The sequence below is a fragment of the Zonotrichia leucophrys genome, chromosome 11 (genome assembly GCF_028769735.1).
Source record: "Zonotrichia leucophrys gambelii isolate GWCS_2022_RI chromosome 11, RI_Zleu_2.0, whole genome shotgun sequence".
Classification (NCBI taxonomy): Eukaryota; Metazoa; Chordata; class Aves; order Passeriformes; family Passerellidae; genus Zonotrichia; species Zonotrichia leucophrys.
Genome location: NC_088181.1, coordinates 9652388 through 9677420, shown reverse-complemented (window position 1 = coordinate 9677420; position 25033 = coordinate 9652388). Strand labels below are relative to the sequence as shown.

The window sequence follows — 25033 nt, the reverse complement described above, 5'->3', positions numbered from 1 at the left end:
ACTCGATAAGAAACTGCTGTCAGAGGAACAATTTATTATTACCAACACTAAAATGACAAGTGAAACACTTAAAGCATTTTGTACCATATTTTTGAACTGATAAAGACCTTTCCCCAGAATTCCTTTCTTGGAGAGCATTGGTTTCCAAGTCAAGATGGACCAGGTTAATAATGTTGTGAGCATCCTTCGTTAATATGTTTGTTTCCTTTGGAAACAGTAGTGATATTCTTGTAATACAGTACAACAGAGCTTGCATAAGGTCAGCCTGTGCCTAACAGATACTAAGGTATAATTCTTTTATGAAATATATGTGTATGTATATTTTTCTTTCTCTTTAAATCCAAGATGCTGATTTTCCCAGAAGGCACCTGCACAAACCGATCCTGCCTGATCACATTTAAACAAGGTGAGAGATTTTACCCCGTTGTTGTTGGGAAAAGATAAGTGATACTAATTTGATAGTTGTAGTAAGGACTGAATTTGTGAAGGTATATCATTCACAACAGCACTGTTTTAATCTCTTACATTATTAAAGTTTCAGAGGTACTAAACCCACTCTTTTATACTAGCCAGCTTACTTCTCTGGTTTGTGCTGTTGTGTAGGATTCAAAATTTCTGTGACATATATGAGTAGTTAGTTGGGGGATTTTTCTGGGTACAGTTTTCATCTAATATATTTACTGAGAAACTCAACTGTGATTGTTATGAGATGAATGTATGAACTTAGATGTTGTTCTTTTATCTCCTCTAACAGGTGGGCTATCTTACATTGCTGTAAATTCTGCCATGCAAGACTTAGCAGCCAAGTTACAAAATGTCTTTGCATAGCACTTAGCAAGCCTGGACAACAAATCATTTTTAACAGAGAAACATTTTTCATTGCACCACTGATCATTAGATTGTTGTGCTGCCCTTCAGTTAAGAAAGGAGAGCAACATGATTTTAACTGTTTTACAGTGTCTTGGGTAGAAGTGTTAAAAACCATTACTCCCTGGGCAGATCCATATCACTTGTGATGATCAGACCACAGAATGATTCAGGAAATGCTCAGAAGCCTTGTGAGCATCTCATCCTTTGAAATTAATGCCTTCAATGGGGAAATAACACACAGAAAGTGAGTTTGAACAGCCCAGGGATCTTGGGCAGCTTTCTCCTTGAGATGGAGCCAAACCCTTTTCTGTCCTAACATCTTGCTGGTGGTGCTGCTGATTTAAAAACAAATTAAAAACCAAAAACCCAAGCTACAATACACATAAAACCCAAATCAAATAACAAACAAAAAACTGAAGTAGAATACATCTCATTTTCCTTGTGTTTTAAAAAATGTCTCCTTCCAGGTACTGTTGTCTGAAATAAATCTCTTAAAGCTTCCAATTGCTGTATTAAGCTTAGTTGTAACAATTAGTTCTGATTTGTGGCTGCAGGTGCCTTTATTCCACAAGTCCCTGTCCAACCTGTGTTACTCCGATACCCCAACAGGCTGGTGAGCAGAAACTCCTCTGTTACTAACTAATAATACAGAAGGCAAAAGTCTGACTTAAGTGGTACATACAGTGAGTACTTTGCATTGTCACTGAAGAGTATATTGTCCTGAGCTTCAGCATTGCTAAAGCTAAGCTAAGCAGCCAGGTTTCCCAAGTATCACCATGATGTAGTTGCTATTCTGACTGTGAAAAATTACTGCAGGGCTTCTTAGCTAAACGGGGAGACAGGAAAGTGTTGTGGCGGAAGTTGGAAACTTCCTGCAGTGCCACAGAGCCTGTCCTTTGAAGTCTAAAATGGACAAACTTCCCTATTAGTCATCATTTTCTGGTTAACCTCAAGATAGCCTTACTGCAAAAGGACTTGTAAAGTTTCTGAACAGAAGCAAAGCTGAGCCCTGCAGTACATCCAATGCCCCTCCTCGGGAGAGCAGCTTTGCAGATGTTCTTTTCAGGCAGCATTCCTTGTGCAGCTCCACTTTACTCTGCCTGTAAGGCTGGGACCTTTTCAACATTTTTTAAATTACCTGGTCATCCAACAAATCCAGGAAATACCAAACTTTCACTTCCTAATGTTTTGTTAGGTTTAAAAATATGGTTGTTATTGCTATTTGCAAATACTCCTTTGTGTAATCCTTTTACAAATAAATGTCAAAAGTGAATCACCCAAGGGGATTGGTATCGCATTTCCCTGATAAGATTTAAGGATCTGCCAGTACACACTGTAAAAATAATGTATAAGAGGTAATAAACACAGAGAGAAGAGAAAAAAATAAAAACAAAATATCAAAGAAAAAGAATGATAAATTATGCAGAAATGTCGTTAACTAAATGAGACACGTTTATGAGAATGCCTCTCTAAAGGGACGGGTAAGGCCCACTGACAAAGTCTTACCCATTTTTCTTTTCCCTGCTTTTGTTGTTTAGATCAGAGTGAATGATTTACAGTATCTAACTAACTATAAATGTTATTCCCAATTTTTTATAAAAGTCTGCCATGCTTATTTCCAAATTTTTATGGTAGGGAATCCTGTTTGCCTTAACACCTTTATTTATTTTCACTATAGGCCTATAAAAACATCACCCACTTTTATTAAACTTGTGCCGTTTTTAAATTGTAACTTATCTGCTCACTAGCTTTCATCTGGTTTTGTCATACATTTCTGTGTTTTATTTTTTCCTTAGGATACTGTGACCTGGACATGGCAGGGCTATTCATTGTAAGTTTCTTAATCCTGCTGAAAATTGCATACAGAAAGTTTTCCCCTGTTGCTAAACAGTCTGCCAAACAGATTCCACTAAGCCAAGACACATGTTCTTCTAGATCTGTTTTTATGAGGGGGAAATATCAGGGATAATGCTGTCATGCAGTAGATTTCATATCTGAATGGCTAAGAAATGGTTAGCAAAGGAAAGTATTACTTCCAGTTCCACTACTCTTTTTTTTTCGTTTTCTCCTGTTTTGCAAATTAAATTAGAACAAAGGAAAGAAAAGTATTAAAGAACCTTCACAACTGCACTGAAAATATGTCTGGAAAATACTTTTCAAACATTCATTAAAATGGGCATTTTCAGACTCCATATACCACATTTTCATATGGAATATGTAGTGTATCTAGGTACAATAGTCCTGATTTACTAACTAACATTTGTAAGGCAGCTAATTGTGAAACACATCTGGACTAGTGGAGCATAGATCATAAGCACCTTTTAAGCTATCTTTATAAATATATATATACATATATATACATATATATATATACACACGCACACACACTTTTTTATATATGTATAATCCTGACATCTGCACACTTAAACAATGGAGATGATGGACATGAAAATGTCCATTTCAGTTTCCCAAGATTTTTTCTTGTTTCTACTATTGCTGATACATTTATCAGCTTACTGAGACTAATGAACATTGCAATTTCAGTACACACTACAGATTTCCTCCATGGAGGGTTTTTGCTGAAAGATTAAACTAGAACTGTGTCTTCAGTTATGATAGATGGAGTAGGAGCAGGCAAAGAAATAATTAAATCAGAGGTATTCCCATGGGAGGGAGGAGGCTGCCCATTCACTCAGAGTAGAGAAATGCTCTGAGCCTGGTGGCAGGATGATAAAGGCTCAGATCAAAACCTGTGGAAGGAACTGCTTAGCAAAATCATGAGGAGAGAAGGGATGGTTGGAGAAGAATCCATAGATTCTTAACAAAACTAACTGGAATTAGGAGAAGAATATTCCCTGCACAAACTTGTAGATCACAGCGTGCAAAACCGCCTCACTGGTTGTAAAACTTCCTGGACATTGTGGCCAGGACAGGACAGTACCAGTCTCCTCAGAAACCTCCTGACACAGTTCCTGCTTTCACTTACTGCTTATCTCTTATTTCTGTGCCTTGGAGGAGTACCTGATGTTACGCGTTTGAAAATCAAGCATTAAGAGTGGACTTGTGCAGAAGATAGACAGGATCCCATAGGTTCTCTTGCCTTTTCCCTTTTCATTTCTATTTTGCCCAAAACAAGAACAGAGAAACACTGCTTGAAAGTTTTCTATTAAAACATACCTGCTGTAAAGATCAGTGTGCATTTCTGCTTAAAAATCACAGTGAAAAGAGCAAGTCAGAAGTAGAAGTGACTGTGCTTATTCTCTTTAGCAGTTTCTCCCTCCCCCAAGTTTATCTGTTGATCCTAAAATTTCCGACTTTTTAAAAAAGCACTGATGGTCCTGACCCTACTAGCACTTCATTAACACTTCTGTGTAAATGTTACTGTAATTTGAAAAGTGACTAGCAAATACTAACAAATCTAGTTCTGCATAATGAAGTTACTGGTCCTATTTTGCAGCTGAGAGAATAAAAGGTAAAGTAAAGCTTCTTCTCAGAATCAAAGCTCATAAAGTTTAAAATCCAGTGTCCATGGAGGACCTCCTTAAGGAGAGGGAGATGTTTTGCTGGCCTAAGAGCTGTGCAGAATTGTTAATGTGCTTGAGAGCAGACAATAAGTTGCCTGCCCTGTGAGCAAGCAGCAGCTATATACAGAAGCCCTGTTAGAAAAAACGTGAAAAGTAACTTTTTGGGAAACTTCACTGAAAGGTACTTAAAAACATTGCCTAATGCTAGCTTTGGTTTTTTGTGCTTTAAATTGCTTAATCTACTGATATGCAAATTCTTTTGTTTTAAATAAGTAAAATTTCTTTTTCTTTGCCTGCAGTAAAGAGCTGTGCTTAATGACAATGTGTCAGATCTTCACAAGAATAGAAGTTGAGGTAAGAATTGGAAATATTTTTGTATTAAGATTTAGCAACCAGGGAATTTCTGCTTTAATATAAATGCAGTCTTGACGTTATTAGTTATTTTTAGTGAACAATAAACAAATGTCTCAGAAACAAGAGCAAGCATCACAGTAAGGAATAGATTTGTTGTCCATACGTATGTATCATACTGATGAGTTTCTAAGACAGCTGCAGAAATTACTTTATTTTTAGAGCATTATAAAATCACTGTTAATTATCACCACATGAATTCTACAGATATTAAAACTAAGAATTAACATACATTCTTTCAAAGGCAACAGCTTCTTTTTCCCACCTCCCCATTTCTCTGATCCCTTTAAAGTAACCTCTTCCTCACCATTTCCCCAGACTGGACTCTCATAGATTTCTACAACTAAGAGCTCATTCAAGTTCTTGTGCTGAGCCTCATGTAAGGAACCAGTTCCCTTGATCATTAAATCCACTGCACAGCACAGGGACAGGTGAATGACATCTGAAACAACATCCACACTTCTTCATGTGAGCACCCACACTCTGACTGCTCCCTGCCAAGGAGGCAGCTTTCAGAACACATTCCTTACCAGACCACAAAGGATTGTCAGTGTGGCCTAAGCTGGCTTAGGAACCTGAGGAAGGGGAGAAAATGACACATTTTGCTGTTTATTTGCAAAACACAGAATTTAGCAAGAGCCCAAAGCTTTATGAATGCAAGCAGCGTTATTAGTGCTAACAATTGGCAATCTAGTCTGTGTTGTGGAACAGTGCAATTCATTTTAAGGGAGCATCTTGTTACTGTATAGTGCATGAATTAGACACATTTGTAAAGGGTGTAATCAAGAAATAATTCACGTAATCATTTTGTTCAGTGGAGCATAGCTATGTGATTTATATACATGGGATCAAGGAACAATTAATGCAGCCCTTCCAATAGAAGGAAGAGCATAATTTTCCCTACTTCAGAACAGAACTCAAACTTGTTTTTAAAAAAATAAATTTCATGTTCCAAGAGATGAAACTGAAACATGAAAAAATTTGCAGCTTTCTCAGCACATGTGTCCCCAAAATGAAACTAATTTCTTAGTGTCAGTGCAAAAGCCTTTCAGTTTCTAAAAAGAGGAGGGACACATTTTCCTGTGGAAGGAGGGACTCCAGCTACTCTTTTTAGAAATGGACATTTCTGTTGCTGTCCCATCCTGTGTGTAAGTTGCCTCCCCACTCCCACCAGTCTTGGAGTGCCTCTACTTGTGTGCAGGAGCAGTGATGAGCTCCAGGGCTGAGTGTCCATGTCCAGTCCAGCTCTAACACACTGGGATATTGCACATGGAACTGAGCCTGGCAGGGAGTTTTAGGGCTGCAGAAAATACAGCAATTGGCAAATTCTGTAAGAATTTGAAGAATTCAAAGAAGAGAGACTAGGTCTCAAGCAGATCAGAAAAATAGTTTTGCTGCTGAAAGAGGTGTGAAGAATTTTCTTACAGGACTGAATTTGGCTGGGAAGATGCACTTGGCACTCTCCAGCAAATAAGCACCTGAGCTGTGAGCTCATGCAGCCACTGCAGGAGGTCAAGAAACCAAATTCCTGATTCTCAACTGGCAAACAGGTTTTATGAATAATTGTAGGGGTTTTTTTTGAAGGGGATGAAGGTGGTGTTTAAGCTGCCAGGAATTTACCTCAGCCTCAAGTGAAGTCATGACCACTGTCAAAGCCGTGGCCGTGTTTGCGTAGATAAACCCAGAGTTATGACTTCATCCCACCCAGGGGTCAGAGATTCCTGTGTGCTCTGTGCCTGTGCTTTCTCCGTTTAAGATTTATGTGACTTCTGAAGGGGAGTTGTAATAACCAGGGACCTATTCCAGACTTTGAACAAAGCTGGCAACTGCTTACAAAAGAAATGAAATCTCAAATATTCCTGTCAACAGCTGGACCTCTCCTTTCCTTACAGGGGAGACAACTTTTAATTATAAAATGAAAATTTTATGGTTATTTGACAGATAACCAATTCCATAAACTCACTGGTTTTAATCATAAAGAGAAAGCATTCCTTAAAAACAAACTTTAAATATCTCTTCAAGACAAACTGTGTTTATATGGGACAGTTAGCACTGCAATAATGCATCACCAGCACCTGCAGTATAACTAAAGCAGCACACTGGTACATAATTAACAACTTTCTTCCAATGAACCATAAGCAACACTTCATTTTGGAGTCTTTGTATTCTAGGAATTAAGGACAGGGTGCAGAGCAGCAGAACTCAGATAAGTGATAACCATAGCTGGGAAAAGGCGCAGTAAACAGAGCTGTGAGCAAACACTGTAGGCTGAAGTAGGAAAGAGCAAAGCACTCCCCCACACACAGCACTTTGCAAACAGGTGCTGGTTCATGCCACAATAGATAATAGTTCATCCAGAGGCTATTTTGGTGAAAAGGTACTTCCAAGTTCTTACATAATAATACTGAATCCTCAATAGTAAACATGTTTCCATTTAGATAGCTGGGGTATTTCATAGGTGTGGTTGGAGAGGGCTTGTTGGGATTTTTTACGTTCTGCTTAGAGTTCCAAAATTGTATCCAGTTAGTGTGCTACTTAAAAGTCAGAACTATGATTCTTTAATGTTTTTGTCAAGGGGGAAAAATGTACAGAAAACTTATCAGTCACATGCTGACAGATACAAGGTATGAGATGGGACTGCAGTGTGTATTTAAAAACATTAAAACTCTCACACACACTAGTCTAATATATATCACTTTAAAAGGACCTCTGAAAAGAAGTGTTCAGTATTTCAAGCTCACATTCTTACCAGTACAGCATTTAATCTTCTCAGTATGTATTTATTATACTTTCCTTCTTTGGAGAGTTGATTGTACATCTTAAGCTTCTACCAATCCTTGAGAGTTTTGCAGTAAATCTCATTTGTGTGGGGAGGGCAGAAGAGCCTGAGCAGTTTCTGAGGTGGCTGAGACCTCTAGTGCCCAGTCCCTTCATTGCATGGCTGATGTTTTTCTGTTCTCCCGTACTCAAAACAAAAATAAGAAATTGCTCTTGTTCCTAATGTAGTGTAAACTACTGAATTGATTGGATAACTCATCCCTTTCAGTTTCTGCCTGTTCATGTTCCTACTGAAGAAGAAAAGAGTGATCCAATTCTTTTTGCCAACAGAGTCCGACAAACCATGGCAAAGTAAGTAATTGATCATCAGTAAAACCTCTGAGAACTGTTCTTTTATATCCAGCAATTCTATATACAGCCTAACCATAAAGTACAACTTAACCAAGTTCTGGGTATTATACATAGGACTTGCTCTAGATTTTCACTAAGAGGTGTCAAAATCCTATGCTAAATTACCCCAATTGTTTTTACATGGAACACAAAAAAGATATACATTGGAACATAATATGTTCAATTCATAGAAAACTGGAATAAAATTATCTCTCCTTGCTTGGAAAGGACAAGTGGGTGGTGGTTTGTTCTCCAGCATTACTGAGCTGCATTTACAAGACTGTAAATCTTAAAAGCTCATGGTGCTGCTATAACGTAGTTTCACGGTGTGGTTTCACAGGTTCATGAAATGGTGTGTATTGCTTTGTCCTACTTGCAGCAGTGCAAGAATGAATTAACATTTGTTTTGCATATCAGAGAAGGGAAACTTCCTACAATAAGTTACTTTCCTATATAAGAAATTGATTTTGCTTTTCCTTGATTTTATTTCAGTGCTTTGAATTTGCCAGTCACTGATCACACTTTTGAAGATTGCAGACTGATGATTTCAGCAGGACAATTGACTTTACCCATGGAAGCTGGGCTGGTGGAGTTCACTAAAATTAGCAAGAAACTCAAGTAAGGGAAGTTTTATTGCTTGGTAGCATAATTACTAAAGTGCTGCGGGTGTTGATGGCTATCTGCCAAAGGTTAAATAACCAGACTACAGACTTGGCCATGTGCAACATACTGTATTTAAGCATACAATAAGCTTACATAAATTACAAGGAACTCAGAGATGAGGAAAATCCCAGTAAGGACTAATCCCAAGCAATTTTTGTTGCCAGAGAAAAGATTGTTTTCACCAAAGGGTGAGAAAAGCAGAGCATTACCTATTTGAAGAATGTAATGGTAATCTTGGTGGAAATTTAAATTGCTTTAGTGGTGAGGCACTGACAGCTTGTGGCAGGAAGTAAAAAGCTTTCTTTCCAGCCTGAAACTTGAGCTTACTGTTCTTAGTTTTACTGTGGAGCCATGTGTCACTAGTGATGTCAATTTTTTCTGTCTGGATACAGTGGAATTTGAGGACTGAGCCATGTAACCATACTCCATCAAATAACCTGGCATGGCTGTGGTGAAATCTGAATGTGTCCAATAAATCTTGGCTTATTATTAAGTGCTATGTACCCATTTATAGAATTCTATCTGGAATAGTTACATGGCAATCCCAATTATTCTTACTGAGGTGCAGTGGTGTTTTTTGCAGAGATCTGACAGTTCTGAGGCTCTAATAATACTGGTGTTTGGGTAGAGAGCTTGCTAATAGAGCTGAGACCTGCTGCCTCTGTCAAGGAAATACTTACCCTAGAGCATGATGCAGAAAAATACTGTTACACCTGAATTTATGGTAATGAAAAGCTCTCTGCTGGAGCAGCCTAGTAATTGGACAGACAATTCTAGGTTTGGGAAGTTATTCTGTGGAAGTCTGATGTACCCAGTCATAGAACTGCCTGCTTTTAATATTAATAACCAGAGGGGAGCAGTCCTTAATTACTGATTTAAAGTCAAATATCTGGTCTGAAGTACAGCATTAGAAATGCTGTACACACATGCCCTGTTGGGTAGTTTTTCATCTTTGAACACTGTAATAACTCCTACTGAAATTCCATCTGTCCGAGAACTGCTGTATAGAAATATCTCCTCTCTCTCATGTTTGCATAGCCTAAAATGGAATCATGTCAGAGAGCAGCTGGATACTTTTGCTGCTATTGCAAGTGCTTCCAAAGGAGGAAGAATTGGAATTGAGGAGTTTGCTGAGTACTTGAAGCTGCCTATTTCAGATGTCCTCAAAGAGCTGTTTCTGCTTTTTGACAGGGTGAGTAATTGGTTAATTGATTTGTTGACAATATTTTGTTAGACATCACATACCAAAACTATATTTATTATAATTCATTATGTCCAGCTTAGTAAATGCTTCTTGGTTAACAGTTTCTGTAAGCAAGGTGGGTGACTCTTACAGTTTTTTTTCATAAGTTTCAGTGGAGACAATAGTTTTCATTAATTTCTGCCTTGTGAGATGGCAGCCATCCCTCAGGCCAAGTTGCTGCACCAGTATCAGATAATAATCTTCATGCTGGTAACAGCTGAATATTTTCTTTGGCCAACTGCAGATTTTGATCTTATGTACATTTTGATAGCTTAGTTAGCTGTTGTAATTAATTAGATAATTTAAGGCAGAGTGAAGCTAACTGGAGTGTTCACTGGAGCACTGCAGTGTTCCTGCTGTGCTTGTGAATGGTGCTGTTAGACCGTACAGGGACTCCTCTTGCTTCTCTCATCAGTAAAGGGGGCTGTGTGTTAACATGATCATTTAGGCTTTACCCCTGGTCAGTGCTAATCTCTCCAGTTTTCTTCTTCTCTCTGAGGATGACAGAAATGGCTGCATTTCTCTCTATACCAGAAGCATCAGTGACTAGAGCAGAGATAGAATTAATCTTACTTCTAGGCCTCCACTTGTGCTGCAGTGCACATAGCCTCTAGTCCTTTAGGTGCCTGTGGACTGGAGCTTTTCTGTTACCATAAGAGCTTTCCCAGCTGACCATCACTCTTCCTGATCAGTTGGCCTTAGCAGTACACCTGTCCTTGGGAGGCCATAGTACATGCTCCATAAAACTGTTTCGGGATCTTTCCACATAAAAAGCTTTTACAAGATCTAAAATAGGAAGGAGTGAAATGTATTTCCTGACCTGCTGAATGCCTTGAAGCACTAGCAGAGCTAGGTACTCATCCTTTTGTCATTCCTGCCTCCCCATCTTGGACCATTGGCTCCTGAGGCGTGTAGTCTGAGTCCTGAAGCACAGTACCTACATCAGAAATGTGCAGTGGCAACCAGAGTAATTAAGGGCAATCATACTCCTTTCACTTTCTTTATATGCTGCAACATCAGTGACTAGAACTAGTAAAGGAATGCTCAATTCACTAAAATTTTGAGGGACTAAAAGATTGTGAAAACAAAGAAGTGGAAGGCTGCGTTCGCCTTTAAGGAGATCAGCACAACTGAGGAACAGTCATGCTCATCTAACAGGGCTGGTTTCAAATTGCTTCAGGTATGAGCACAAGGATTCTGAGACATCTGCTTTGTGGGTTTCAACCTCATTATGTTTCTCTCTAAAATGGTTCCTTCCTCAAATCACATAAACATAACAATGCAAAGAAGAAAAGAAATAGGGGCGTATCTACACCTGACAGAAACTAGTGAGACGTAACTGGGAGCCAAAAACATGCACAGACATGGTGAAGTCTAAGCATGCAGATAAGCTGTGTTTTACCCACGCCCAAGTCAGACACAAAACAGCTTCAGAGAGCTACAGAACACTGGATCTCTGAGTAAGTCACTTCAGAAAATCTTCACGATGTTCCTTGCTAAAGCTTTGCTGAGTGGAGGAAGTGGAGGAAGTGGAGGAAGTGGTAAGAGTCGTGGAGGAAACCTTGTACGTGGCCTTGGAGGGCTCCTGACAGGAGGTGGAGGTGCAGGGAATATTGGAGGACTTGTTGGAGGTCTCGTCAACCTTATAAGTGAAGCGGCAGCTCAGTATAACCCAGAGCCACCTCCACCTCCTCGCAATCATTTTACAAATTTGGAAGCTCAGGAGAGTGATGAGATCAGACAATTTCGTCGCCTGTTTGCCCAGCTGGCTGGAGATGATATGGAAGTGTGTGCCACCGAGCTAAGAGACATCCTGAACAAAGTCCTCTCCAGACACCAAGACCTGAAGGCAGATGGCTTCAGCTTGGACACCTGCCGCAGCATGGTTGCCGTCATGGACAGCGACACGAGCGGCAAGCTGGGCTTTGAGGAGTTCAAGTACCTGTGGAACAACGTCAAGAAGTGGCAAGGAGTGTACAAGCAGTACGACACTGATCAGTCAGGCACCGTTGGGAGAGCCCAGCTGCCCAGCGCCTTGAGGGCGGCGGGGTTCCAGTTGAACGAGCAGCTGTGCCGGGTGATCGTGCGCAGGTACGCCGCCGAGGACGGCAGCATGGACTTCAACAGCTTCATCAGCTGCCTGGTGCGCCTGGACAGCATGTTCAGGGCCTTCAAGTCCCTGGACCAGGATGGAAGTGGCCATGTCAGAGTGACCATTGAAGACTGGCTGCAGCTGACCATGTATTCGTGAAGGCAAAGAAGAGGCTTTGTGTGGAAGATCCACCTGGAGGGCTGCACTCCTCTGCTACACTGCTGTGGGCTTTGCCTTTAGTCTTTCTAAGGCAGATGTAGCAGTAGATGGCTCAGCCTCAAGTGTAGTGATTCCTCTTGTGCATGCACTAGTCTGCTTTTCTGAGGGGTTTCTGTAGGTTGTTTGGGCAGTTGCAAAAATTAAGAAAATTCTAAACTCTAAGGTTAGGGAATGTATTAGAAAGATCAAAGCTTAGTTACTGTTTCATGTAAAGTGGCTTGTACACTACTATAACTATTACATAAAAAAGATCCCAAGTTTGATGTTGATGTTGATGTTGCTGTTCTGGTTTGTCAGCAGTCACTAAGCTGGAATAAATGCTGTTTGCCTGAAGGCAGTCACTCGTAGAGTCTTGTGCAGTTATTTCTAACAAGGGGAACAACATTAGAGTTGCAATAACTGTAATGATCAGTGAACTTACATAATCATTCAATTTTCTTTCTACTTCTGCTTTTTCATGCTTGATTGCTGAAGCAAAACCTCACTTTTTCTGTCAGTTCTATCTGGTGGCCAGGACAAAATTGAAGACTTAAATGAGGCTACCTCTGCAATGATCTCCTTCCTACAGTTCCATGAACTAGTCTTTTCTCTCTTTCCTTCAAGCCTAAACATAGTTATAAAGCAAACAACTTAAAATACTACATTTATATTTAGAGAAACTTGAAATTATTATGCAGTCACATAGCAGAGAGAGAGCCAAAGTCAACCTTTGGCTATCTGAGTGAAATTTCATCAGAGTGCAGCATCCCACTCAAGGTAGTTATGCTGTTTTGGCTAAGATGACAACTTCTGAGTAAAAAAATAAAAGGAATAACATGAACTGTCAAAAGTGCATTTCTTTGAATTAAGAATTACATTGTTGATCAAAACAGCTCTTGCACAAGGCGGATTTCTTGGCAAGGCTCTGCTGCTTTAAACGAAAATTGTCTTGGGTGTGTGCGAGCTGGCTGGAATGTGAAAAGAGGAGTTAAATCGGCAGCCTGGCACTAGAGGCAGTCTCCAGATGTGAGAGAGAGCCTCTCTCAAATGCCCCTGCCTTTCCCCAGGGACACAGCCAGTGACTCATTGAGAAATACCACACAATACCTGCAGGCCAATCTGCACATTAATGGGGTGCTGTGGTTTGGTTTGATTTGGTCTGTAAGTTTCCATAGGTTTGATTTCTAAATCTTGCACTTGGCAAATAGTGTTTTTCAAATTGTTGAGATACCCTCCCTGGTATACTTGCAGAAACCTTTCACTTGAAACTAACTTAAAATTTGTGCCCAGACTTTTTTCCTCCTGCGCTTTGTTTAATAGCAAACAGAAAAATATTCTTACTATCCCAGAGAAAAGAGGCCAGTTCCTTCCTAATGGCATTCAGCTTCCTCCCAGTTCTTCAGTGGAAAAGCTCTCAGTTATCCATTGTGCCATGAAGTGCCATTTGGGCTCTGAGTAGTAGAAAAGTGAGCAGGAGGTAAAGTGTGATATCCTCCTCTAAAGCATTGATGCAGTAGTACTTTAAGCTTTATACTGCATCTGGCTTGCAGTCCCTGTGCAAATCTAAATGGAGAATGCTTATGACAGTGCAACTTTCTTGTTTTCCAAAATCTAAGATTTACTATGTTATATAAAAAACCAACAACAAAACCCCAGTTACCACAGCATGCTATAGGGAAAATAGCAGCAGAAAGCTGGCTTCCTTAGAGAAAACAGGAGTTCTGAAGGTTACATTATGCTTTGATTCCTTTGTGTAGCATAACTACAAATAGCCAAATTCTGATGTTCTACTTTACCATGTAGAGAACTGGAGCTTAGTTCACACATTTTTTCCTTAAAATATTCTTGGGTACGTACATAGGCTGCAAACACAGTTAGATATGCATAGAAAGACAATTGCAAGTGCTTTTTGCAATGATGTTACACAAGCACCTAAAGTTTTCCTGTATTTTCAGTTTAACTTCCATTTCTTTTCCCAGGCAGCAACCCCATCATTTCTCCTTAACCAGAATGCCAGAGCATTTGGAAGTTAGCCAGCATCCCAGAGTTTAGTAGAACTAGTCACAACATGAACTTGCAAGGATAGTAACTTTATTTCCTACTAAAATGGCTGGAGTTCTGTCTATCAGATTGCACTCAGTTTTGATTACTGAGTTTTCACATTCTAATGAAAGTAATATGACCTTTATTTTGTCTTTTTTCTTGTCATATTTCCATGTGCAGCCACAGCTGTGTTAACTTCTTTCAGAAGTTGTTTGTTATTAAATTATTTTAAAGTTTACTTCCTAATTCTTTTACTGTGATACATATTCTTAGCTTTGAAAATAAATTTTAAAAATATTCTAATCACATCAAACAATCCTTTGTTAGGAATACAGTCTGCAAAACTATCAAAAAATAATATTCTGTGGAACATTGAACAGTTATTATCTGTACTGTTGCTTCAGTTGTTTTAAGACTTTATGTTTGTAATGTTACACTTTAAATTTAGATCTGCTACCTCTGAGAACTACAGTGTGAAGAAAATACTGAAAGTCAAACTCTGCACCCAAAGAGAGATTTGTAAATAAAACAACGCGTATGGGATAACATTGTCCTTTTCTAATGATTAAAAACTGTCAAAAGTTATAACCCTTAGACACCTATGAAAGTAACTTAAAACTTCATATCTGTTTCATAGCACCCAAAATTTTCAAGCAGTCTACAGGGCAGCCTTAGTATCTCCCCTGGCAGACTGCACTGTTCAGCAGCAGAAAACCAAGAGCAGAAAGCTTAAGGTTGGTATGCTCAAGTGGACATTAGAAGTTGGTAGGAGAGCCAGAAATAGAATCCTGGTCTGGCTCTTTGCTGCAAATTTACCCAGCTGACCACCCCTCACTCACTTGGCTGGAAAAGTTTTGTGTTGTTCTCATACATAGGGACTCCACTTCTTGAGAAAATGTTTTTCTTGTTGAAATGCAAAACATATTATCCACAAAGGGAACTCTGCTTAACACTTCAGTTTGCTTTTAAAACATTTTTGATGAATGCCCTTATTGTGAATATTCAAAACAATGTCTTCTTGTCTACTTGTCATCTCTGTTACGCTGTCATAATCTGCTCTGTGTCCCACCATGTAAGTTTTGCAGGTGGCCTTTGCCCAGACAGATGTTTCCCAAAACACTCAAGAAACTTCCAGTGTGGTGACAGAAACACTACTGACATAAGCATAGATTTCATCAGGCATCTGCCATTCTCCCTGTCTGCAAATGTAATGCAGCTTACACAGAATTAATCACAAATCCCATCAAAGCAAGCTTCAAATGTTTTGTTGATGTAACTTTGTAGTTAGCACATTGAAATGTTTGTTCAGATCAAAACTGGAATTATTACAGAGGCTGTTCCAATGAATTCCTTGCCTTTCTGGCTTAAAAGGTAGGACAGTGCATTGGCTTCCAAATAGCATGTAGGGCAGTGCACAGGCTTCAGAGGAAAGCTTAAGATAAACCAGGGAGATCTGGGTGTCCTTTCACTGACATATATTTTATTGCTGAAGGTTCAAACTCAAAACAACAGCCTCACTCTCAGCCTGTTGATTCTGCTTTGTCTTGCATTGGTCTCTGAACTTCAGCCAGTGCCGGTGCTGCATGCACTGGTACAGTTACCTCAAACACATGGATTCCCGTTATTCTTAGAGCCTTCCTGAAGGCCATGTACTAAAGACAAACTTTAAGTTGTTTTAAATCTTTTTTGTTTGTGTTTTGTTTGTTCATAAAATAGAAATCTATACCCAGTTTGTAGCTACTGAAAACACGTATGTTGCTACTCCAGCCTTAGTATTACAGATTTAGTGAGCTCTTAGGTTTTTACCCAGGAAGAACAAAAACCCTCAAGTATTGTAAAATGTCTTAGTGCATATGTTGTGTTTGATTCACAGAAGAGCTTTTAAAGTGATTTGCAGTATTAACTCTAACTGCTGCCATGCATGTTTGGTTACAGAATGGAGATGGCACCATTGACTTCAGAGAGTATGTGATTGGTTTGTCTATCCTCTGTAACCCAGCCAACACAGAGGAGACTATTCAGATGGCATTTCAGGTAAGTTCAATTTAGTGTAAATCTACAAACCTGACAAATCAACACTGACTCTAAGTCTGTTAGCTTTCAAATCATAAGTTTATGGCTTCAATCTGTTATGCAAATGTGAGTAATTCTCTTAAACCAATTGACATTTAGAGTGTGAAAGGGAGGGGAAGAATTGCAGGCATCATAGAGAAGAGTTTCAAAAGCCATCTAAAGGCACTAATGAATATGTAACTTGGCAGGCTAACTCCAAAAATGATTCAGCAGCACTTGTAGGTTTTTTTGCCTGAGGTTTTTTTCTGCTGTGATTCTTCAATGTCACAATAGATGGAGTAATACCCTCTTGTGGGTCAAGCTTCACTAGAGTCATTGTTCTTAACAAAGAGGAGGAATAAAAATAATCAAGGGCTGTTCAGGACTGGCACATTGAAAACTGGGCTGCATCTAAGAGCTGCTGGCTTGTCCTCTGGTGCCCTGCTGGTACAGGCAGTAAAGGAGCAGTAGCTCTTTTCACATCTCAGGTACATGCAGACAATACATGACCAGGCATGCCCATGTTGTGAATCCTTGGCTCTTTTTTTAGTAGCTCTGACACAGATCCAGTTGTTTTACCCATTAATCTGGTCTTATGAACTGTATTGAACAACATATTGAGATACCACTCATGTTCATTGTAAGCTGGATGCTTACTAGTACTGATGCATACTTGGGAAGTACCAGAGATTTTTTGGCAATCCATTATATCCACTGGCTTCTTTTCAGATAAGCACCAGAGCTTTTCAAGGCCATTTGTTAGTTTTTGGGGACGTTTTATCAGTACAGATTCCAATGAAGAAGCAAGCCTAACAGCTATTGTTGCTGTTCCATTGTGTTGTTTCCTATACTATACTGTTCAGCATGTTAACAGGTGTGCTGATTATAAAATCAGTAATTTGTTTTCGTTTCCAGTTTCAGCACAAAACAACTCCTTTAGCTGGTAAAAGCCTGCTTCAGTCTAAAATGGAACTGTGGGTTCCTTTTGCTACTTGTTTTCTGTACCACTAAATGTCTTCTCTTTCACAATGGCAAAGTTTGCCTGTAGCAAGTATTTAAGAATTACAGCCATCCATCCCTTGTATTTCTCCAAGGGTGATTCATAGCAGATGGTTACTGTCACTGCACTGGGCAGGATGGGATGATCAGTGTACATCAACTGCCTGCATTCCAGGAACCAAAACTCCTTGTTAATTACAATTAATTCCTTAGTGAGTGATCAATCACATACACTAAAATTTAGGTATGTCAGAGCATAAACTATGATAGCAAGTTTAATCTGACAGCAGATGTGCTATAACCTAACAAAAATGGTGACTAAAACTGAAGATGTTCCAGTATAGACTGGCTGAATCCAGTAGATTCTTAGCATAGCTCATGGTGGCAATAAACATATATCTTTGTTTATGTTTTATCAGTGAACCAATGCTGTGAGTTTTCTTTGTTTGTTTAGGCAGAATGCTCTATTCCCAGCTATAGCATGGACATTGCTCTGCAAAGTGTCTGCTTAGTCTTATTCCAGACTCTTCAAATCCCAGGCGTTGTTCACAGAGCTGCGGAGTGCTAGAAGGGCATGATGAGTGGCTAATGTGCACAGAGGGTTCATAGGGAAAGTGATGCCAAAGTATTTCTACACATTTTGTCTCTTCCAGCTCTTTGACTTGGATGAGGATGGCACTATAACAGAAGGTGAATTTGCTTGTATCATTCAGTCAGCACTGAGGCTGCCTGACCTTGATGTTTCTGCACTCTTTAAAGAAATAGATGCAGATGAAACTGGGAAGGTCTCCTATGGTAAGTTACATCCTTTTGTTAGAAAGAATTCTCTCATAGTCATATTGACAGGGGGTTTCCTTTTTTGATTCCCTCACATTCCCTGATGGTTCTCATACCTTGTTTCTGGGAAGAACTGTTGAAGCACAGACTTAGATACTTTGTGTCATATTCCTGTGTTTTCTTAGAGGGAACTAACTTGAGATCAGTAAAAGAAGCAGGCATTGAAATTTTCTTTGTTTCTATTGCTGCACTATAATATCTGTGTTTTTTAATGTTTTTCAGAGGAGTTCAAGAACTTTGCACTCAAGCATCCAGAATATGCTTCATTGTTTACTACATACATAGATCTACAGAGACACCAGTTAGGTATGTTTGAGGAGCATAACACTGAGCCACAAGCCCTGATCTCAGAAACAACACCACTTGCGAGAAATAAAGTCTGTCCAGAAGGCGGTGAAGATAGCTCAACTACCTCTGACAAAAAGGAGGACTGAGAAGAGTTAAATAACTCAGCTCTTGAATTCTACAGAATTTTTTCCCCCAGCTGTTCATAAGCACAACTGATGTAAAGTAGAGATGGAAGTTACAACTTAAAAAAAGTTTGGCTTTTTTTTGTTTGTTTGTTTTCATATCAGAAGGAGTTATTCCTGTTTGATTGTAAGGGAAAAACCACTGTTCAATCCTTAATGTCAGTATCACAGTACTGGGAATGTTGTTCAGTGTCTTCCAAGTTCATGCTTCCACAGAAGTAACAGGTGTGCTACGAGGGGTACGAGGCTCCAGCACTGCAGTGACCTCTCAGAACGGAGACTGAGGAGTCCACTTGTCTCAAAACAAGTGGTATTTTTGGTGCTGCTCAATTCCTCTACATCCCCAACATCGCTTAAGGGAAAAAAATTCTGCTGGACTGTTATAATTTGCAATACCACTTAGCTATTCTCAAGTTTCTGAAACACACAAATGAGTAACGGGAAGCTGAGAATTTAAGATTTTGTTTTTTGGCTGTCCTTGGTCTGCCCTTAACTACTTAGGGACCAGAAAGCCTAAGCTTCTGAACGTCATGCTGGTTCACTGATGTTAACAAAAACCACTTTAGGCCTAAAGGCTGGTGCCAGATGGAAATGGCTGCACTTCTAACAACAGAAAACAAATTGGAATTCCAAGATAGCAGCTTAACAGTCTAGAGGAAAATGCAGACAGTAAGACCTAAGAATTAATTGACTATTTCAAAATAAATACCATGTTGTTTACAGTAACAACTGTTCAGGATCACATTGGGAGGAGCATTTCAAACTTCAGCATATTTTTTTATTCTTGCAATTATCGACAGAGGAATGTGACCTTGTTCTGCAAAGCTCAAAAGGCAAATATGCTCTCCAACCATAGTTCTAGTACTTAGGATCTATCTAAAGCTGTCTCCTAAAAACCATATTTGCATTACTGCCATTACTCAGTGTTCTTGGGGCTTGGTTCAAAACCAAGCTCTTTCTAGTCAATTATTTGAATATATTTTGCCTCCGTCCTCTCTAGTGCACTGGAAATTGGGCCTTTTTCTTTTTCCATCCTTTATCTGAATGCACTTTATGCAGTATTTAAAATATATAGCTATTTAGGCAAATACTTCTCAATAAAAACTTAGAAGGGATGAAATGAGAAGATATTTTCAAATTATAACTGAGATGAGCAAAGCCTAGACTGTCTAGTACCAATAATAACCAACTTTCAGCAGGTCTTCATATATGAACTCTGCCTCTAAGTTATTGCTTGCAGTCTGGCCACAAGTTCATTGCAATGTTTTACTTTCTCTGTTTATAATTGTGCCTCTCCTGATGTTTCATGTGCTTAAAATAAATCTATATTTTTAAAAGACTTTACTTGAATAGCTGAGTCTCTTTAGTACAGTGGGAAGGGTACTTTGTCTACCATAAGGGGCTGGGGGGAGTTTCCAGGAAATCATGCTTAAGATGTCTTACCTTGGTAAACTCAGTGCAACCTGAAATTGGCATTTTCAGTTCTTTGGATGGTGGCACTTTGCTTTATGGTAGGAGTGGAAGAGCAGGACAGGACCAATACTCTTCCAAAGATTTACTTCTGGTGATTACCTTGACAAGAGGGATTATGATATAAAGGTGTGCAAGTCCATGGAGAGAGAGAGAGCCATTTTTATTGAAAATAAGGTGTCACCATTTACATGTAAAATGAGTGACCTCAACCACAGCTGAGATGTAACAATCATGTCTTTGAGTATTGTGAACATTAGGAGAGTATTTTCTCCCAGTTAGAGGAGAGACAGGAATACAGTTAACTGGAATTCATGTTAATTCTTAGCAAGGATGCTTTTACCTAGCATGTTAACCTAATTCTCAGCTTTTAAACCAGCACTAAACTCTTCAAACATAACTTCTGTTCCAACCAGTAAGGAAAAGATGTGTGGGCAAAGATGACAAAAGAAAGCACTTCAGGGTCTTGTGATGCAAAGGCTTCCCTGCACACACTCCTGCTGAATCCAGCCACATTCAGCACCAGGAGCTGTGCTGTCCAATAGCACAGCAAGTTTGGAGATTTTATGAAAATCTGCAAGTCACATAAGCCTTTTGCACTTACAGCTGAAAAAATTATGTATATAAATCTACCTATCCCTGTAGTTAGAGGAAAGGCCACAAATGGGTTTGGTATGTAGCAGTGATTCAACCATGCTCTGAAGAGAAATTAGCTAAACACTAGAGACACTAACTCAATATACACACATCTGCTGGGCGTGCGGGAAGGGAATACATTAATTTCTAGGCATCATCATGCCTCAGGGAGCTTTTAAAAGGACCAAACTAAAAGCAGTCTGCAATAAACAGGCATTACATTAAGTGGTAGAGCAGGAACTAAACAGAAGGAGAAGGTTAAAAATACTAAACAGAAAATGGCTCTCTATCAGGCATTGAGGGATGACACCTTTCTGCCTCTGACTTCCCGAGGTGTAAATTCATAAGTCTACAGGCTGCTTTAGGATCATTGAGAGTCCTGCACTGCAGAAAGGATATTTGGCCCCATGGCACCATAGAAAACATCATTTATTGAGTCAGGACCTCTCTGTCTTGCTTTGACATGGATTTGATGATAAGTTCTTCATGGGTACAAAAATAAGACACTGTAAAGTGTGCAGAAACTCCAGCAATCTTAACACCAGCAAGAATCAAACAAGGACAAGTTTATTACAAGAGGGAAACACAACTTATTCACAAGAATTCAGGCTCATGGGATGCTGTTATTCGTGAGGTTTGATAACTATGTACACTACAAATAAATCTCATTTACATTTTTAAATCTAAGCTCTTGTTTCTGAACACATGAAGGTCAATGGTGGGTCACATAGAAAATTGAACCTTCTTTTACATCCTGGAACAACAAAGACACAAATACTATATGTTTAAGAAGCTGAATTAATTGAGTGTCCACTGGCCACATGAGAGGTTGATTTCTGAGACAAAGATCTTTCAATCCAAGAAAATTAAAACTGTTTGTACTTCCTTTGCTACATCAGTGTTACTGCCTAAATAAGTGGAAACAGATGACGCATCCAGATTTCATGTCAGGTTATACCTCTATAAGATCTGGCACTAAATGCCAAAATGACATAATTTCTGGCAGGCTGCTATCCATCAGAACTATGAGGAGTAGTAACACTTGGATGGAAAGCATCTGAAAATAGCTCTCCTCACAGTCAATAACTGGGCAGCACCAATCAGGCACCAAACCATCTGTGACTGCTGCTCCTGAACTCTTGTGCTCATCTGCATCAGAACAAGTGAGGTGCCAAATCACATTCCACAGTATTCCTGTTGCATCCACTTCCTCATCAGCTTGCTCCATGGGGATGCAGAGGAGGCAAAGTTCTGTAATTCCTGAATGGTTTACAGGGTAAACTGCACAGCAGCTGTGTGCTCTGCCCATTCTTCCCTTCTTGAGACCCCAGCAGGACCAGAGCCCCAGGAGTCCAGCCAAGAGCTGTGTTGTGTGACAGCTCTATTGACCATTCATGGAAGAGTTGCACCGAGTAAGGGCTGCTTGGCCACATCTGCCATCTCCCTTGCAATTCCATCTAAAACAAAGTATTCCCTGGGTATCACAAGTCTGAGAACCATTTTTCAAGACCTTGCTTCTATGGTGGTCAGCCCAGCAGGGCCCTGTTCCTGGGTAATTCCTCAGGCACCATGCCAGTGCAAATAAATACACCATTCTGCCTGAGCAGGCTCCTCTTGCATAGGTGCCAAGAGCTACTCAGAGCCTCTGGGTGTGAAAAATCAGGGCCTGAAGCTTGTATGTAAAAATGTCCCTACATATGTAAAAAATGTCCCTACATATACAAACACACCCACACTGGACAGTGCTGTGAACTGTTTGACCACAGCCTTCATTCAGGAATGCAGCCTGAGATTTCATGCTGAGAATTACACAACTCTCACTTTGGGAATGCCACAGGAGAAATTCTAAGGAAAGGCTTGGGAGGTTGGTAGCTACACTCTGTGTGATTTGCTGGAAGGTTGGACTCTGGTCAGTGCCCTTTGGCTTACCTTTTCCTCTTCTGTTTCTTGAAACAGCCTACCTTTCTCTCCACTTTCTCCCTCCACATTTCCACCTCAAACATAGCTACCACCATAAGAAGTTATATTCCAAAATGATTAAAGTTAAATTTTAATATTAAAACATAGAAATTACCAAATCTGGTAGAGTTCAGGGGTACATGCAGTATTCAGGTAGCTACTTTTACTGGTCTGCCGTAAGAGCAAACTTGTCAAAGGTTGCAAGGGATTTTAATGACATTGAATTAATTAATTTTAAATCTTTGCTCAATGAAATAACATTTATTGGACTGACTAGCAGTAGGGAGACGTTTGTCAGCAGTGCTTAAGTTTGCAGACTCTCTGTTACTATACATAGCCAGAGAGGCAGAAAGTAAACATCTTATAGGATTAGCAGCTATGTTCATAGCTGAGATGAAATTTGAACATTTCATTAGTATAAGATTAATTCTGACATTTCATAAAGCCAAAATGCAAACAATAAAATGTGTCTGATATAAATACAGTATGCAGCACTTACTCAGATAAAGTTCAAGAAGCACAGCAGGTTTAGTGCCATGACAAAGGAAATACAAGAGGGTCATTTAAGGACCCAGCTTCTGCTAAGCACTTCAGTGAATGTTTAATCCTGTAGGTATCAACCATGTGCTTTGTACTCACCAAAAGCAGAAAACAAGCTCATAATCAGAAAACAGGAAAACTTTCCATGGCCAGTTATTGTAAGGATGCTGAGAACTGCATCACCATCATCAAGGAACACAATACCACAATTGATTAAATTTTATTTATTATGCCATCCTCTTAGTTTCTGTAACAACTACATCTTGACTGGTGAGACTTCAGAGACGCATGACAATGTTATAATAGAAAATACTTCATTACCTTGGCTGTGCACTACTTTTAAAGCCCCTTCTTGCTGCAACAGGTTGAAAGTAAATATAAGCCCCTCCCCTATTCTCATTTCATTATTTTTCTTGGTTTTCATGCTATTACATGCTTTACCATGCTGATAATAAATCAATATTAACTTCTTTCATCTGTTAACTTTTATTACCATTTTTATTCCAGAAAATAGTCAGTTATAAATTTTCCTTTCAAGACTGAAAATTATATGTTAAAAAGAGCTCCAGCAAGGTTCACATCTAAAGCTGCAGCTGCCATGTGCATTGCTTTGCTCTATACTGGGCACAGGTAAGAGCATTCATCTGAAGGAGTGAGCATTCACTAGGTTAAACTTGCCTTTAAAGGCCTCCACAAAGGAACAGTGCACAGCCTTGCCCATCTAATCCATTGCTCAATAATTTCTGCTATTAGAAAAGTTTTTCTTCTGGTCTAGCCTGAATACTTTTGCAGCTGAATTGTTGTGTTCACCTTGCTCAAGGAGAATTGATTAATTTCTATTTTTCTGCTGAGTAACTATTTATAAGTGCACATACCTATATCCAGATCTTATCATCATGCCTGTTTCACTCTTGCCTCTCCCATTCTTTCTTAAGTCAAAAAGCAAAATCTCTTTCTTTTTTCTTCACAGGTTGCACTTTCTAAACTACTGATTATTTTCATTTAGGCTCTCCAGAGAGAGAAGCTCTCAGCTTCAGCTCCAGACCTACCATTCCTCAGTAGACAAGAAGATTTTCTGTAGTTTGTAGTCAATGCTCCTGTGCATGCACACCCAGTGCAAAGCTTGGCTTTTTAAAAACAGCACAGCATTGCCCACTGTAGAACTGCTGTCCCCTTTTTCTCTTCCTACAGCTGCTCATTCCTGCCTACTGCAGTGTCTTGGTTTTATCCTTATGGAATTTAAAATACAGGTTTATCAATAACATTTTGATCAGCTCAAATTATTGTTAAAAAGAGCTTTCCTATTTTAAAAAGCCCCTTTATTTCCCTTTTGTTAAGGACATAATCTTCCTAAAACTTCACTAAGCATCTGACAGTGCACTGGAAGCAAAGCTTCTGCAGATTAGAGAGACATGATGAAAGCTTAGAGGATATAATTGTTCAAAAGGAATAATTTCCTTTTCAAAGGTAAACATCAGCCTTGCAGACAAAGATAAGGCCAAGTGCACAATTAGATACACAAGTCTGTGTTGCTGCTCATATCTCCTGATATCAAAGATTGCAGGAAAATTCAAAGTGTTTTCTTAAAACGTAAAAAAGAAATGAACAGGAAAAAGTGTAGGAGACTAGAAGGAGTCATAGCAGAGCTGCAGCAGCTTTAGAAAAGCTGTTTCCCTCAATGCAGGAAGTCTTTGAAACAGGAGATAACCAGCCATGAGCTCCAGCAGCCATTCAAAGCAGAAATCATTTCAAATGTTTACATTTTGTCCACTGGCCTTTCAAATGAAAGCATGCCAAATTCCATAATGTTATTTAATCATGTCCTTAACAGCCCATCTCTTGTAAGCAGAGAAGAATA

The 25033-nt window shown here is 39.4% G+C and overlaps 2 protein-coding genes across 2 annotated transcripts in view; both read left to right on the top strand.

Annotated features, from left to right (window-relative positions):
- LPCAT2 (lysophosphatidylcholine acyltransferase 2) overlaps positions 1 to 19909 on the top strand; it is a 30358-nt gene extending 10449 nt beyond the window's left edge. The window contains exons 5-14 of the mRNA XM_064723143.1: positions 346 to 406; positions 1425 to 1483; positions 2667 to 2701; positions 4694 to 4748; positions 7852 to 7934; positions 8466 to 8591; positions 9675 to 9828; positions 16148 to 16246; positions 17917 to 18058; positions 18323 to 19909. Coding sequence (XP_064579213.1) covers positions 346 to 406; positions 1425 to 1483; positions 2667 to 2701; positions 4694 to 4748; positions 7852 to 7934; positions 8466 to 8591; positions 9675 to 9828; positions 16148 to 16246; positions 17917 to 18058; positions 18323 to 18534 — 1026 coding nt within the window. The 3' untranslated portion in view covers positions 18535 to 19909. The remainder of the gene's footprint in view (positions 1 to 345; positions 407 to 1424; positions 1484 to 2666; positions 2702 to 4693; positions 4749 to 7851; positions 7935 to 8465; positions 8592 to 9674; positions 9829 to 16147; positions 16247 to 17916; positions 18059 to 18322) is intronic.
- On the top strand, positions 11105 to 12247 carry CAPNS2 (calpain small subunit 2). Its single transcript, XM_064723145.1, is given in 2 exon segments — positions 11105 to 11322; positions 11325 to 12247. Coding segments are annotated over 2 exon segments (885 nt in total). The 5' UTR covers positions 11105 to 11243; the 3' UTR covers positions 12131 to 12247.
- Positions 19910 to 25033: the final 5124 nt, after the last annotated feature.